Raw genomic sequence first — 16541 nt, forward strand, 5'->3', positions numbered from 1 at the left:
CAGTTTGTCATCATTATAATTTTTTCAGAATAAAATATATTTCTTGCTCCAGAAAATCTGGTCGGGGACTATAATAAGATATATGTAAGGATGTGTATTATACCATTATTTATATAAAGTATAATGAGATAGAATAAATTTTAGAATATCCGCATAATTAAAAGACTATAAGACTGGTTTAAAAAAAGAGAGAGAAAATAAGGCTATGCACATTAACATGGAAAAGTGTCCATAACATTTTAAAGTGAATGTGTATACATGATATGATGCTATTTTTGTAAATTACTATATACAGTATCTTTTATATAGTGAGAAAAAACCTGGGGGAATATCTACCCGTACTATTAGCAGTGGTTAGTTTAACACGTGGGAATGGGGAGGTGGGAGGGAAGTAGAAAATGACAAGGGACCTTTGTTTTTATACTCTGTGTGGTTTTAAATTCTCTTTTTATACCAAGTCTTGTATTACTTTTATAATTTTTTTTTCATTTTGATTTTAAAAAATACATCTTTGAACCTTTCAGACACCTAGGGCATTTCATTGTTTCTTGCCTATTTATCAAACCTTTTTACTTAAACACTGGTTGACAGCAAAGCAAAAACTGATTCCTTGAAGAAGTTGGAAGAGGGTTTTCTTTCATTGCAACATAGCATTTCTTAGAATCACACTGAAACACAAAATTCAGTTCTGAGCACCACAAAAGTTTACTCTGATCTGAGAGTAAGTTCTTGGTGCTTTTAATGCACCAAAATAGTAAACTGATAAACTTGAGCCTTCAGAGTAGCTCAGCCACATATTTAGAGTTTTAACCAAGAATTGCATGTTTTAAAAATTACACATTATACAACAAATTCAAGAAGTATCTGAAGTATTAAGGCAGTGCAGTATCATAGACTGAAAGCACTGATGTTTGTTACACCTCTTTGGGTCAGGAGCAACTCATACAACCTCTCTTCTGTTGCCCGTGTTTAAAGTAGGGTGTTAATACCTGTGGCTCATCTATGTTGCGAGTGGGCATGTGAAACAATGTCACTGAGCTCTTTTTTTTTTTTTTTAAAGGGATCCTTGAATAGAAGGATAGAACGATTGAGTTGGTCCAGCTCAGCTCCCTGCCTTCTCCCTTTTGCTACCTGTGCTGCTTGTACTTAGCTTCCATTATACTGAATTTTGCGTGATTCTCCAGGTGTAGCACCCTGCTTTACTCTCCTGGACTTTTGCTAATGCTCTTCCACTTTCTTTAACTACTCTTCTAACATTTCTTCACATGGCTTTCTTATTCTTTGAAACTCAGTGTAGGCTAAGAAGGCTCTTCTAAAGTTCCAAACAGGGCTAACTACCTCTTCTGTGTTCCTAGGGTACTCTCTCCCTCCCTCCTCTAGCACTTATCTATTATGTAAAATATCTGTTTATGAATCTTTTCTACTAGACTGTAAATTCCTTGAAGACAGAGACTATGTCTTACATCTTTGTGCTTCTAGCACCTAACACAGTACCTAGCAAATAGGAAATATATATATGTAATATGTCTCTTGAACTAGGCTGAAGAAGATTGCCTATGAAGTATGTATTTGTTCCACAAAAAGGCAAGTAATATCTTAGGCAAGCCTTTTTTAAAACCAATATCTCATAAAAACAATTATAAAGAAGTAATTGGAGTTTGGTATGCTATGAGTTCCCGGGGGCCATAGCACTTCTGGAAGCCAGCGTAGGTGATGATAATACAGCCACACACTGCAGGATGACCTTTTGGTTGATGATGGACTGTATATACAATGGTGGTCCCATGGATTATAACGGAACTGAAAAAGTACTATCACCTGGTGACATCATAGCTGTCATAATGTCATAGTACAACATATTGCTCACATGTTTGTGGTGATGCTGATGTAAACAAACTGCACTGCCAGTTGTATAAAAGTATAGGACATACAATTATGTACAGTACCTAATATTTTATTACGATAGTAAACAACTATGTTACTGGTTTACGTATTCCCTATATTATACTTTTTGTTGTTATTTTAGAGTGTACTCGTTCTACCTATTTTTAAAAAGTTTATTGTAAAACAGTGTTATGCTAGCAGCAGCCTCACACATTTTGTGTTTACCCCACCTGTTGACTGCATCATCTTCTCGTGTTTGATTTAATCTCATGCTATTCTATTCATCATGGCCGTAAGCATACAAAATCCGTTGCTAATATAGTTAGTAAGAGGCCATGTCAAGTGATTGACCCGAAAGTGAAATTTAAAATGATTAAAGACTACAAAGGTGGAAAATTAGCCATAGTTACTGCTCAGTAGTCAGGCATGGCCCATTTCACCGTAGCTACAATCTTGAAGAACAAGGACAAAGGCAACAAGACTAACATAAATTTGAGAAGGGTCTATATCAGACATGGAGAAACTGCTAATGATCTGGATTGAAGGCCAGACACAGAAGTGTATTCCTCTCAGCACCATGAAGATCACAGTCAAAGCAAAAAGTTTGTTCAGGATGTGGAAAGAAAAAGCTGATCCTGACTATGATGTGAATTTACTGCCAGCTCTGGGTGATTTAAAAGATTCAAAAATTGTTATTTGTTATAAAATATGAAAGTGAGTGGTGAGTCTGCAAGAGCTGATGTGTAGGCAGTTGAAGAGTTTTAGGATATTCTAGATAAGGTTATTTTGGAGAAAAATTACTTACCAGAGCCAATATTCAATATGGATGAAAACTTTGTAGTCTAGAAGGGATTTTCATCTATAAGGAGGCCAAGTCAATGCCAGGTTTCAAGGCTTTTAAGGACAGGATAATATAGTTTTACTTAGGGCCAGTGTTGCAGGCTACAACTAAAACTCTTTGTGATCTGGCAAAGTGAGAACCCCAGGGCCTTCAAGCATATTAATATGCACGCACTGCCATTGTACTACAGGAGCAATAAGAAGTCATGGATGACATAGCTCATCTTCCAAGATACCCTCCAGAATTGCTATCCAGCAAAATGGAGAAGTACTGTTTGGAGAATAACATTCATGTCAAGATTTTCCTTATTGTTTATAGTGCTCCTGGACCACCTCCTTTTATTGGTAATCTTCATCCCAATATCAGAGAGGTATTTCTCCCTCCAAATACCACCTCTTTGATGCAACCAGTGGATCAGGAGTGACAGCAGCTTTTCGGGCTTACTACCTGAAAAGGACCATTGACCAAGCCATTGCTGCAACTGAGGAAGACATTGAAAAGGCATATCGATGGCAATTATGGAAGGATTACAACATCTATGACTTTATCAAGAACCTCGCTTGAGTTTGGGTTGATGTCACTATGGGCTGTATGAATGGCATCTGTAAGAAGACACTCAAGATATTCATCCATGATTTCAAAAGATTTACCAAGGATAAGGAGGTTGTAAAAATCAACAAGGCTGTGGTTGAGATGGCAAACAATTTTAACCTGGATGTGGATGAAGATGGCATTGAGGAGCTCCTGGAAGTGGTTCCTGAGGAACTGATTAATGAGGAGTTGTTGGAGCTGGAACTGGAATGCATAGCTAAAGAAGAAGCAAGAGAAAAGGAAGCTTCAGGAAAAGAAAAAGAAGAACCCTCAAGAGAATTCACAGTGAAAGGTTTAGCAGAAGCTTTTGCAGACCACAAGTTCCTTAAAAAGTTTGTAGACATGGACCCCAACATTGAAAGGTTTTCATTAATACAGATGAATGTTCATGGTGCTTTATCTGCTTATAAGCACATTTTTTATGAAAAAAAAAATAAAATAAAATAAACAAACCAAGCAAACCACCATAGGCATACTTCTGAAAAGATTGACACCTCCTCAAGAAGAGCAGGTTCTTCAGGAGATATTCCAGAAGAAGGCATTGTTATCATAGGCGATGACAGCTCTGTATGTTACTGTCCCTGAAGACCTTTTAGTGGGACAAGCTGTGCAGGTGGAAGACAGTGAAATTGATGATTCTTATCCTGAATAGGCCTAGGCTAAAGTATGTTTTTGTGTCTTAGTTTTTAACAAAAAATTTTAAAAGTTAAAAAAAATTTTAATAGAAAAAGCTTATAAAATAAGGATAAAAAGAAAATATTTTGGGTACAGCTGTACGTGTGTTTAAGCTAAATGTTATTACAAAAGAGTTGAAAAAGCTTTTTAAATTTAAAAGTTTATAAAGTAAAAAAGTTACAATAAGTTGAGGTTAATTTATTATTGAAGAAAGAACAATATTTTCTTATACATTTAGTGTAGCCTAAGGGTACAATGTTTATAAAGTCTATAGTAGTATATAAAGATGTCCTAGGCCTTTACTTTCACTCACCACTTATTCATTGATTCATTCAGAGTAACTTCCAGTCCTGTAAACTCCATTCTTAGTAAATGCTGTGTACAGTTTTACTGTTTTTTATCTTTTCCAGCAGTCCCCAAGCTTTTTGGCACCAGGTACTGGTGCTCCTATTAGAACCTAATGCCTGATGATTGAGGTGGAGCTGAGGTGTTGATGTTAGCACTGGGGAGCAGCTGCAAATACAGATGAAGCTTCTCTCGCTGGCCCACCCCTCACCTCCTGCTGTGCAGCCCTGTTCCTAACAGGTCACAGACCAGTACTGGTCTGCAGCCAGGGGTTGGGGACCCCTGTTTCACACAATATTTTTTATGGTACCTTTTCTAGTTTAGATATGTTTAAATACATAAATACCATTGTGTTACAAGTGCCACCGTATTTAGTACAGTAACATAGTATACAGGTTTAGAGCAATGTGCTATACCATATAGCTTAGGTATGTAGTAGGCTGTACCACCTAGATTTGCGTGAGAGCACTCTGTGATGTCCTTACAATGATAAAATCACCTGACGAGGTATATCTCAGAACGTATGCCTGTCATTAAGCGATGCATGACTGTACCTCTTACTATCAGTTTTTTTTTCTTATATAACTCCTTACCAATGAATATGATCACTGATTAAGAATTATAATAAAACCTTTCCCCTATCCCCACATTTTTGTCGGCATTCAATGGTGTATACAGGAAAAAATACCATGTGAACAGATCTACATTTTGATTAAGCAAACTAATCCACCACTTTAGTTTATGGATGGGATAGCAGTCCAACAGGACTTTGATCCTTCTTTTGAGCTACTAAAAGCTTTTAGCTCCTAGAATACTTCTTCCCATTCTCATTACCATAATCTTTTTTCCTCCTAACCTGTCTTCCAAAGAAAAAAATGAAAGGGAAGGCTTGGATAGAGAGCAAAAAGAACCGAAGAACCACTGTAGATTTTGTTTGTTTTGCCCTATCTCAGCCACTCTGCATAATAAAACTAACCCCCCTCCCATAGGTATGGCACACTAATCGTAGTGTTTGGTTAATTTATTTTCAGTAAGTTATCTATAATAAGTAATTCTATTACAACTAAATTCTCTTTGCTTATCCATAAAAGTCTTTGTCGGAAATGAGTAGGAGATCTCCATGTACCAAACAGCAAATACCTTTTAACTCTCCTCAGTCATTACATTTCACTCATTTAAACCCTGAACAATGTAGTTGGAAAGCAAGGATGGGAACCTGCAGCAGGGTCTAGAGGGATAAAGCTAGAGCCAAACTGATGACCAGGGACAGAAGTGGATATGAAGTGGATATATTCAATTTGAGAATCATGACACTCGTAGGTCAAGCTAATCTGCTAGGTCAGGAATAAGGAAACATGGAGTCAATGGCCAAATGTGTACCATCTCTGGCTGACTCTCTGTGGAGACATGCTGGCAGGGAAGAAGAAACCAGGACCAGGACTGCTAATTTGGTATGGAGCTGGCCCCTAACAGCAGTACGTGAGGGATTGTGGGACTCTTGGGGTCCATGTGTACTCATTTTGTTAAGAAAGCCTAAGCAGAGCTCTGGTGGATGGGTCATATGAGCAGGAGTATCTAGGAATGATGATGTTCATAAGCAGAGGAGTGGCTCAGCTAGTTTGGAATAGGGCCTAGGCAGTAGTTTGGTGCACAAGAGCCTTGGTGCCAGGACCCCAGGCATCAGGGCTGATGTTTAGGGAAGGTCTTCATTCCAAGCAAGGCTAATAAAGTGCCATTCAGGAAAAGCAGGTAGAAGCCTGTTGAAACACAAAGGGAATTTGAGAGGAAGGTGCTCTGAAGCTTACATCTACCTCCCTATTTCATAATTCCTCAACCTCCACTCTCATCTCCCAACCAGGCTACCATCATTTTTGTATTGATGCAGATGCAAAACAAGTTTAGATTCCACCATCGTGCATTTCTGCCTAGCCTCCAGGCTAATGTGAAGCTTACTAGTATTTGGTATCTCAACCAAGGTCTCCCTATCCATGGCAACGTCTATATTCATTGAGTAATGGTTTTGCTCTTGGAGCAAATTAGGTCATGGTCAATTCATTGGGTCAACTAGTCGCCTTCCAACCATGATGATAGCATTAACTACAGCCCCGGGAAATAGATGAAGAGTCAGTGTTCCAAGCACTATACCTAGAATGAACATAGCAGAGTCACTGGTTTTTGAGGGAGTACCCTGTTACAGATGGACCAGGGAATCATAGACACTAATTTAAGTGCCCGAATACAATACATATAAAGATTTGGGAGGGTATCTACAAGTGAAAAGCATGAGTTTGCTGAGAAAGCATAGCAAAGAGTTAGAAAAAGAACTCTGCCGAAGTCTGCTTAGCATTTTGAGAGAAAGAAAAACAGCCTCCGAACTACTTACATTTTGAGGCAAACAAACCTTAACACCCTTGAATGATGCTTTCATCTCTTCATGAAACCTGAATGAGAAATATAAGCTTATCCTCTATTTTCACACTAACTCACCAAATAACCTTTGCATCTGAAATTTGTTTGAGTTTGCTCCTCCACTAGGAGAGGAGAGCCCTGTGTGGACAAGGGGTCTGAATTCTCAGTAAAGTATGGTGACCATTTCTCTTCTGTGAGGCAAAAATCAAGAAATAAAAGTATTAGAAATATGGAGGCAGATAGGAAAAAAGTAGCAAGAACCAAGTCCTGACCCATCCCCACTTCCCGCCAACTCCAACACATACCACATACATACATATTTTGGGTAAACTGAGAAAACAGTTTCCAGATATGCCAGACTGAGGGCCACACCCTAGGACAAAGAAATCACAGACAAAAAACGAAACATGGGCTTCACCATGCTTTGATGACCACAGGAACCAGGATTGGGACTAGGAATAGGACCAGGTCATCTTGGCAGTAAAGGGTCAGTGGACATCAGCAAAAGTTTCAGTCTAGACCTGAGGATTACATTGTAGCATTATCAATCACTTCCATGAAGGGTAATCATGGTATAAAATCGATAAAGAAGAACAAAATATACGGCAGGTTATTTTTTTCTGACTGCATTTGTATATACAGAAATTGCTTATGAATTTGTAGATATTTTTAAAGAAATGTAGAGTTACTTTTAAAGTAATTTTTAACACAAAAAGCATCTGCTTTATTTCTTGCTTCCTGTATTTCTTCAGGAATTACCTCCCTATAATGGTTATGGACTAGTTGAAGACTCTGCTCAGAATTGCTTTGCACTTGTTCCAAAAGCTCCAAAAAAAGATGTTATGAAAATGCTAATGAATGATAACAAGGTGCTTCGTTATTTGGCTGCACTGGTGAGGATAATTTTTATATACTGTGATTCTGTTGTCTCAATACCATGCACAGTTGACTGCTTTGTCTATAATTATGTGTTTACTTAACACCCATTGGATCTAGTACCCAGCCTTTGGGCAGGTTGGACGGTATTAAGCATGATGCCCCTGAACCCTGACTTAGCTCAAGACCTATCTCCCTCAAAAATCTTCCTTAGATCATTAATCTCTCCCCTCTATCCCTCAAATTTTGACATACCTTTTTGCTTTCTTCATGCAGTTACGAAAGCCCAATATATTCAAATTAGTTGTGTGCGTTTGCAATGTAAAGTGATTGACTTGGGGGTGGGGACCATGTCTTACTAATTTACCTGTGCTATCTAGCTCAATGTATTTTATATTTATTAAGTGTAATAAGTGGAATTATACCAACTGAGTAAGTGTTGTCTTCAAGAGGCCATACGGCTAGGGATTGAGAGCATGGTTGGGAAATAGATATAAATTTAAATCCTGAATATTCCATTCACAGCCTGAATTACCTGAGACAAATTACTAATGGTGTTCAAAGGATAATATCTTTAAAAATGGAAAAAATGTAGAAATAGGAAGATTATTTAGAAATATTGACATAAATAGCAGAAATTAAGTAACTTACTTATGGGAACGGGAATTGAGAGTAGAGAGGGGTGTGTCAGATGATTTTTTAGATTTCAGGCAGATCTCAGAGATATCACAGGCTCAGTGCCAGACCACTGCAATAAACAAGTATCATAATAAGCAAGTGGAGGGTCTTGCCTTCAATTTGTAAAAACACATTTGTGAAGTGCAATAAAGTGAAGTGTAGTACAACAAGGTTTGCCTATATATAGTACATGTATTTGAAAATAAAACTTAAATGAAAACACAGTTGACTAATATCTATTTTTAAATGTTGACAAAAGCTTTAAATAAAAAAGTTCTAGAAAACTTGAGACCAACTAGAAAACTTCATACCATAAGAATTCTGACTGATGAAGATTTTGCAGTATTACTAAGTTCTTTGAGTTACCATTAAAATTCAAGAGGCTTGATGAATTACGATGTAGTAACTAATCTCCTTGAGAGCAGAGACCATGCCTTTCTAGACGTTGTAGGTGCTCAACAACTATTGGTTGAATGGGTAAAATGAATTTATGTACACACACTATTCATGAGTTAGGCAATATAATATTATACCCATTTTATGTTTCAAAACATAGGAATCAGAGAGGCTAATTGGCTTGTCCCAGGACTCAATGCTGCTTAGATACTTAGATAGAGGCACGACTAGAATTCAACCTTCTAACTTTCCACTCAGCATTCCTTTTTTTTTTTTTTTTTAACTAAGTTTATTGGGGGTAACATTGATTAATACAATCATATAATTTTCAGGTGTACATTATCATTTGACATCTGTATATTCTATTGTGTGTTCACCACCAAAGTCCAGTTTCCTTCAGCTACCGTATATTTGATCCCCTTTACCCACTTCACCCTTCCCCTCCCCCCTATATTTGACCCTCTTTACTCCGTCTATCTCTCCCCTCTGCCCCCACCCCCTACCCTCTGGTAACCACTAGTCCATTTGTCCATGTCCCTGAGGATCTGTCTTGTTCATCTGTTGCTTTTAGATTTATATCCCACATAATAAGTGATATCATGTGATTTTCTACTTTTTCTATCTGGTTTATTTCGCTTAGCATGATTATCTCGAGTTCCACCCATGTCATCGCAAATAGCAGTATTTCATCTCTTCTTATGGCTGAGTAATATTCCATTGTATATATGTGCCACAGCTTCTTTAGCCAATCATCTATCATAGATAGATGCTTCCATGTCCTGGCCACTGTGAATAATGCTGCTATGAACATGGGTGTGCAAAGATCTTTTCGAATATGAGTTTTCAAGTCTTTAGGGTAAAGACTTAGCAGTGGGATTGCTGGATCATATGGTAGATCAATTCTTAGTTTTTTGAAGGACCTCCATACTGTTTTCCATAGTGGCTGTACCAATTTGCAGTCCCATCAGGAGTGTATGAGGGTTCCTATTTCTCCAGATCCTCTCCAACATTTGTTATTACTTGTCCTGTTGATCATAGCCATTTTAACAGGTGAGAGATGGTGTCTCATTGTGGTTTTGATTTGCATTTCCCTGATAGCTAGCGATGTTGAATGTCTTTTCATATATTTGTTGGCCATTCGTAGGTCCTCTGGGGAGAAGTGTTCGTTCAGACCCTCTGCCCATTTTTTGATTGGATCATTTGATTTTTTGTTGTTGTTGATTCATATGAATTCTTTGTATATTTTAGATTTTAGGCCCTTATCGGAGGTGTGGCTTGCAAATATATCTTCCCATTCGGATGGTTGTCTCTTTACCTTGTTGACGGTATCGTTTGCTGAGCAGAAGCATTTTAGTTTGATGTAGTCCCGTTCATTTATTTTCGCTTTTACTTCCCTTGCTTTAGAGGTCAAATTTATAAAATCCTCTTGAAGTCCGAGTTTCTTGAGCTTAGTTCCTCTCTTTATTCTACGCATTTTATTGTTTCAGGTCTTATATTCAGGTCCTTCATCCATTTTGAGTTCATTTTGGTGTGTGGTGATAGACAACAGTCTAGTTTCATTCTTTTGCAGATGGCTTTCCAATTTTCCCAGCACCATTTCTTGAAGAGGCTTTCCTTTCCCCACGGTATGTTTTTGGCTTTTTTCTGTCAAATATTATTTGCACATATAAATATGAGTTTACTTCTAGACTCTCGATTCTGTTCCAGTGGTCCGTGTGTCTGTTTTGCTGCCAATATCGTGCCGTTTTGATTTGCTTTGTAGTATAATTTGCAGTTGGGCAGAGTGGTGCCTCCAGCCTCATTCTTTTTTCTCAGGATGGCTTTGACAATTCAGGCTCTTTTGTGCTTCCATACAAATTGAAGAATTTTTGTTCCATTTCTTTAGAAAATGCTGATGGGATTTTGATGGACATTGCATTAAATCTGTTTAATACTTTAGGTAATATGGTCATTTTAAGTATGTTGATTCTTCCTATCCAAGAACACGGAATATCTTTCAATTTCTTTGTATCTTCTTTGATTTCTTTTAATAGAGTCTCTTAGCCCTTCACATGTTTTGTTAAATTTAATCCTGAGTATTTTATTCTTTTTGTTGCAATTGTGAAAGGAATTATTTTTTCCACGTCTTTTTCTGACACTTCGTTGTTAGAGTATAGGAACACTATGGAATTTTGAACATTGATCTTGTATCCAGATACAAAAAGAACAAACGAATCAAAAACAGACTCACAAATATAGTGGACAATTTAGTGATGGACAGAGGGCAGGGGGGTTTGGGGAGGCTAGGAGAATGGGGTGAAGGGTTAAAGAAGTACAAATTAGTAGCCGATGGATGGTCACGGGGATGGGGAGCATGGCATGGTTAATGCAGTTAGCATTAATAGGTTGGCCAGATGGCGGGCCAGGGGAGGGAGGGAGCAATTGGTGGGATCATTTTACAAACTATATAGATGTCTAACCAAAGTACTGTATACTTGAAACTAAATAATTTAAAATTAATTTAAAAAAAGAAAAACTTTTCTAAACCCTCACATATATGGCCAACTAATTTTTGACAAAGGTGCCAAGACCATGTCCATGCGGGAAAGAATCATTTCCTCAACAAATGGCAATGGGACAACTGAATAGCTACAGGCAAAATAATGAAATGGGTATTTTTCTCACACCATCTACAAAAATCAACTCACAATGTATTGAAGACCTAAATTAAGAGTAAAATCTATTAAACTGTTAGAAGGAAACGTAAGGCTAATTCTTCATGACTTTGGATTTGGCAAAGGCTTTTTAGACTTGACACCAAAGCACAAGCAACCAAAACAAGGTAAGTTGTACTTTATCGAAATTGAGAACTTTTGTGCTTCAAAGGATATCATTAAGAAAGTGAACACACAACACATGAAGTGGGAGAAAATATTTGTATTCATATGCGTGTCTGAAACGGAACTAGTATCTAGAATATAAAAAAGACTCTTACAATCCGATAATTACAAATAAATATCTAAACTAAAAATTGACTAACTAGGGGATTGTTTTAGAAACTATATAAATGTCTAACCAATATATTATATGCTTGAAATTAATAATACAAAATTTTTAAAAACTGACAAAGTATTTTGCATTGGTCAGCTCAGGCTGCCATAACAAAATGCCATAACAAAATGTCTTGTAGTTTCAACAAGACATTTATTTCTCACATTTCTGGAGGCTGCGAAGTCCCAGGTCGAGGTGCCAGCAACCTCGCTTTCTGATAAGGGCCCACTTCCTGGCTTGCGGACAGCTGCCTTCTCATTCTGTCCTCACGTGGTGGACAGAAAGAAGAAGAGAACTGGTCTCTCTTCTCCTCCAATAAGGACACTGATCTCATCATGGAACCCTACCCTAGTGACCTCATCTAAACCCAGTTATCTCCCAATGTCTTCACCTCCAAAGACCATCAGATTTAGGGGTGAAGGCTCCGACATTGAAGTCTGGGGGACACGTGTTTAGTCTATAACAGACCCAGATAGACATTTCCCCAAAGAAGATATACAGATGGTAAATAAGCTCACGAAGAGATGTTCAACATCATTAGAGAAATGCAGATCAAAATCACAGAGATACCACCTCATACTCAATAGTATAGCTAGAATCCAAAAGTCAGATAAATGTTAGCAAGATGTGGAAAAGGTGGAACCCTCACGCACTGCTGGTGGGAATATGAAGTAGCGCAGCCACTTTGGAAAACAGTCTGGCAGTTCCTGAAAGGATTAAATCCGGTTATCATACGACCCAGCAATTCCACTCCTAGGTGAAAACCCAACAACAACAAAAAAACATATGTCCACACAGAAATTTGTAACTGAATGTTCTTAGCAGCATTGTTTGTAATAACCAAAAGATGGAAACAACTCAATTATCTATGAATGTGCGAATGGCTAAACAAAATATGGTATATGTATATTATTCAGCCATATTAAGGAATGAAGGCTAATATATGCTATGACATAGACGAACCTTGAAGACATTATGCTGAGGGAAACAAGCCAGTCACAAAAGACCACATACTATATGATTCCATTCATATGAAAGTCCAGAAAAGAGAAATCTATAGAGATTGAAAGTAGTTAGTGGTTGCCTCAGGCTAGGGGAAAGGGATGTAGTAGATGGAAATGACAGCTAAAGAGTAAGGAGTGTCTCAAGGTGATGAAAATGTTCTAAAATTGTCTCTGGTGATGGTTGCACGTACCTGTGAATATAATGAAAATCATTGCATCACACAGGTTTGTTTTCTTTTTTATTATTATTATTATATGTTTATTATATGTTTTCTTTTTTATTATAAGACTTAGGGAAAACCAAGTACTTTAATAAGAACCACCCCCTTCCTCACGAACATGGAAGAAGAGAGGAGCAGAGGCAGGGAGAAGGGCCCCAGGGAAAACAGTCCAGTCTCTGAAGTTTCATCTAGGTGGGGACCAGGTGTAGATCTCCAGGGAGGGCCCTCTCCCCTTGTCCCTCAGAGAGCTCCAGGCCGCCCTCCAAGCTCACCAGGGTACGACGCTCCTGAAGGCCACGGAGATGCCCGACACCGTGCTGATTTCACTCCTGTGCAGAGAACGCTGAGACAGGTTGCACACCTCCATCGTCCTGTGAATATAATGAAAACCATTGCATTACACAAGTTTGTTTGTTTTCTTTTTTTTTCGTGGAGCATACAGTTATGATACGACCTTGGGAAAACCAAGTACTTTAAAAAGAACCACCCCCTTCCTCACAAACATGGACGAAGAGAGGAGCAGAGGCGGGGAGAAGGGCCCGGGGGAAAACATTCCGGTCTCTGAAGTTTCATCCAGGTGGGGACCAGGTGTAGATCTACAGGGAGGGCCCTCTCCCCTTGTCCCTCAGAGAGCTCCAGGCCGTCCTCCAAGCTCACCAGGGTATGATGTTCCTGAAGGCCACGGAGATGCCCAACACGGTGCTGATTTCACTCCTGTGCAGAGAACGCTGAGACGGGTTGCACGCCTCCATCGTCCACCGGACTAAGTCCTTGCACCGTTCCCTCCAACAGCTGTTTGCGTCCAGCCTCCGGCCGATCTCCTGCGCCACAATGCCAGCCTCCCCAGAGCTAAGCAAATGACTTCGATTTAAAATGCAGGGAGAGCGGCTTGAGCTCTCCTGTTGTTGACTCCGACTCTGCCTCGTCCATCCACGCTTACAGTGGTTTCACCTGGGCCCGTTTACTCAGTTTGATACGATGCTTCTTCGCAAATGGCTTCGAACAGATATGCTTTACTATGAATTTCCAAAACCTCTTGGCCAATCCCCGACAGCCCTGGCCACGGCCCAAGGAAGAGGTTGGGGACACACTGTCAGGCTGCTCAGTAGGAAAGGCGTTTTCCCCATGGATTCCTTCTCGGGCTTTGCTGCTGCATTTGCTGCTGGTGACATACATAGAAGACAACTCCACTTTGCCACGCTGCAGCGCCGGGCTAGGGGTGGCAGTCCTGAAGTCCGGGCTGGGGGTGGCAGTCCTGAAGTCCAGGCTGGCTGGGGGAGTGGCTGGCTCTTCGGCCTTCTGACCAGATCGCTGATCGTCGTTGGTCAAGAAAGGACCGTCGCTGTCGGGGGAAGACTCTGCACCAGGGAATGGCCTTACTTTGATAGTGCGGTGCTTCACCTTTGGTGTTTTGTGATTCAAAATTAAGTATGTGGCCAACACACTGTTATACTTTGCACCTGTGACCGCCTCTTCAATTTTTTGCTGCTCAAAGCCCAAGTTTAGCATCTCCTGGACCACCTTGGGGTTTATGCTGTCACTGGGCTGCTCCGTATAAGGCTCAAGTTCCTCCTCCTGCCCCATATTTACCCAGGGGTCTTTCATCAATTGTTCGAGAGTGACTCGTTTTTGGGGGTCGAGTATCAAAATTTTTTTCACCACGTTCTTGCACAAAAAGGACACAAAGTAGGGGAACTGGAATTCTCCTCTGGTGATCTTCCTCCGTAGCACAGGCTCGTCTATTGCCGTAAATGGCAATTTGCCCGTAACAGTTTCGTAAAGGAGAACTCCCAGGCTCCATACGTCGGCTCCGGGGCCATTGTAGCATTTGCTCAGGAAGACCTCTGGGGCGAAATAAGGAAGGCTGCCACGGACAGTACACATCTTGCGGCCAGCATATGCACTGCTTAGTCCAAAGTCTGCCAACTTCACATTGAGTTCCGCATCCAAGAGTACATTCTCTGCCTTCAGGTCCCTGTGTATGATGTCCTTCTGGTGGCAGTAATGGACGGCCGAAATCAGCTGACGGAAGATGCGCTGGGCCTCGTGCTCATTCAGACGGCCAAAACGCCGAAGATATCCAAATAAGCTCCCTCTGCTCGCGTGCTCCATGACGAGGAAGATGGTGTATTGAGTGTCAATCACTTGATATAGTTTGACAATGTTGGGGTGGTTCAGTCTTTTCATGGTTTTCACTTCTTGTCGAGGTCTGTAGGCGCCCCGCCGATCAATGACTTTGACAGCCACCTCTACTCCTGTAATAATATGTCAGGCCAACTTCACCACGCCATAAGTGCCCTCTCCAATGGTTTGCAAGAGCTGGTAGTGACCAATACAAGGCTCCTGGACGGGAGAGATGGCTGCAAGGTCATGTGGCATAGTGACCACTCACTACACTAACTGATACTACTAGCACTGTAAACTATACTAGCAGACAATACTAACTATGCTAACTGTGCTAATACTAATAAACAATGCTAACTGTACTAATTAAAGGTACTAATACTAATCAACAATGCTAACTATACTAATTAACTGTGCTAATACTAATCAACAATGCTAACTATACTAATTAACTGTGCTAATACTAATCAACAATGCTAAGTATACTAAGGATACCAATACTAACTCTACTAAATGTACTAACAATGCTAACTACAAATACTAACTGAGAAATTGTCAAAGAAAAAGAAGGGAAAACAAAGAAAAAAGAAAAATATGAGAAAAGAACAAAGACAAAAACCGAGGAAAAGAAAATAAAAAAGGGAAATAAAAGGGAATATATAAAGACAAAAGAAAAAAATAAGAAAAAGGAGAATGGAAAAAAATGAGAAAAAGAAAATAAAGGCAAGAGGAAAAATAAGCAAAACAACAACCAAACAAGGAGAAAGCAAGCTAACTAGTCCAGTCCAACAGGTCACCACAGATCAGCTTCCTGGGCTCTACGGACAAAAACCTCAGCCCAGTCGGGGCCTTTTATAGGAGTTTTTTGTAATTCCATCACAGTGGTTTATGAGGTCAGAGCACGACGTGGACCAATCACGGCTGGATATAAACCAGTGGTTTCCTCACTTCTTGGCCTCAAGATCTTATATCTTTTATACTTAAAAAAAAATAAAACAAAGCAAAACCAAAGCAAATAAGGACCCCCGAGAGCTTTTTGTTTATGTGAGACAGTAAAGATTGATATTTGCTTTATTATAAATTAAAATTTGTAGGATACTTCAGTGACCTTTTCATTTATAATTTGAAGATCTGTAATAAATTTTGTCCTTTAAAGGCCTTAGAGTGTCTACACTTAAAATATTCAATTCTTTGTTCTTAAAAATGATGCTACAAGTTAACTGATACCATGCTACTATAGGAAAATGTCCTCTTGAATAAGATAAGGTACATCATTAACATCTGTAAAGCTGAGAGGAGGCAGCTTCATCATATTTTTGCCAATAAGATAATGAGCAGATTGCTCAACAGAAACCGTGGAGACCAGGGGGCAGTGGGTTGATGTATTCAAAGAGTTGAAGAGAAAAAAGCTAGTAGCCAAGAATCCTATATCTGGCAACACTATCTGCAAATGAGGGAGACCTTAAG

At 39.4% G+C, this 16541-nt stretch overlaps 1 protein-coding gene across 3 annotated transcripts in view; it reads left to right on the top strand.

The window, feature by feature from the left end:
• EFHC1 (EF-hand domain containing 1) overlaps positions 1-16541 on the top strand; it is a 69448-nt gene that overhangs the window by 24498 nt on the left and 28409 nt on the right. For all 3 annotated transcript variants that reach the window (XM_016129609.2, XM_016129603.2, XM_016129619.2), the window contains exon 7: positions 7498-7638. In XM_016129609.2, the coding sequence (XP_015985095.1) occupies positions 7498-7638 (141 nt within the window). The remainder of the gene's footprint in view (positions 1-7497; positions 7639-16541) is intronic.

This window comes from Rousettus aegyptiacus, unplaced genomic scaffold (assembly GCF_014176215.1).
Source record: "Rousettus aegyptiacus isolate mRouAeg1 unplaced genomic scaffold, mRouAeg1.p scaffold_m13_p_1, whole genome shotgun sequence".
NCBI lineage: Eukaryota > Metazoa > Chordata > Mammalia > Chiroptera > Pteropodidae > Rousettus > Rousettus aegyptiacus.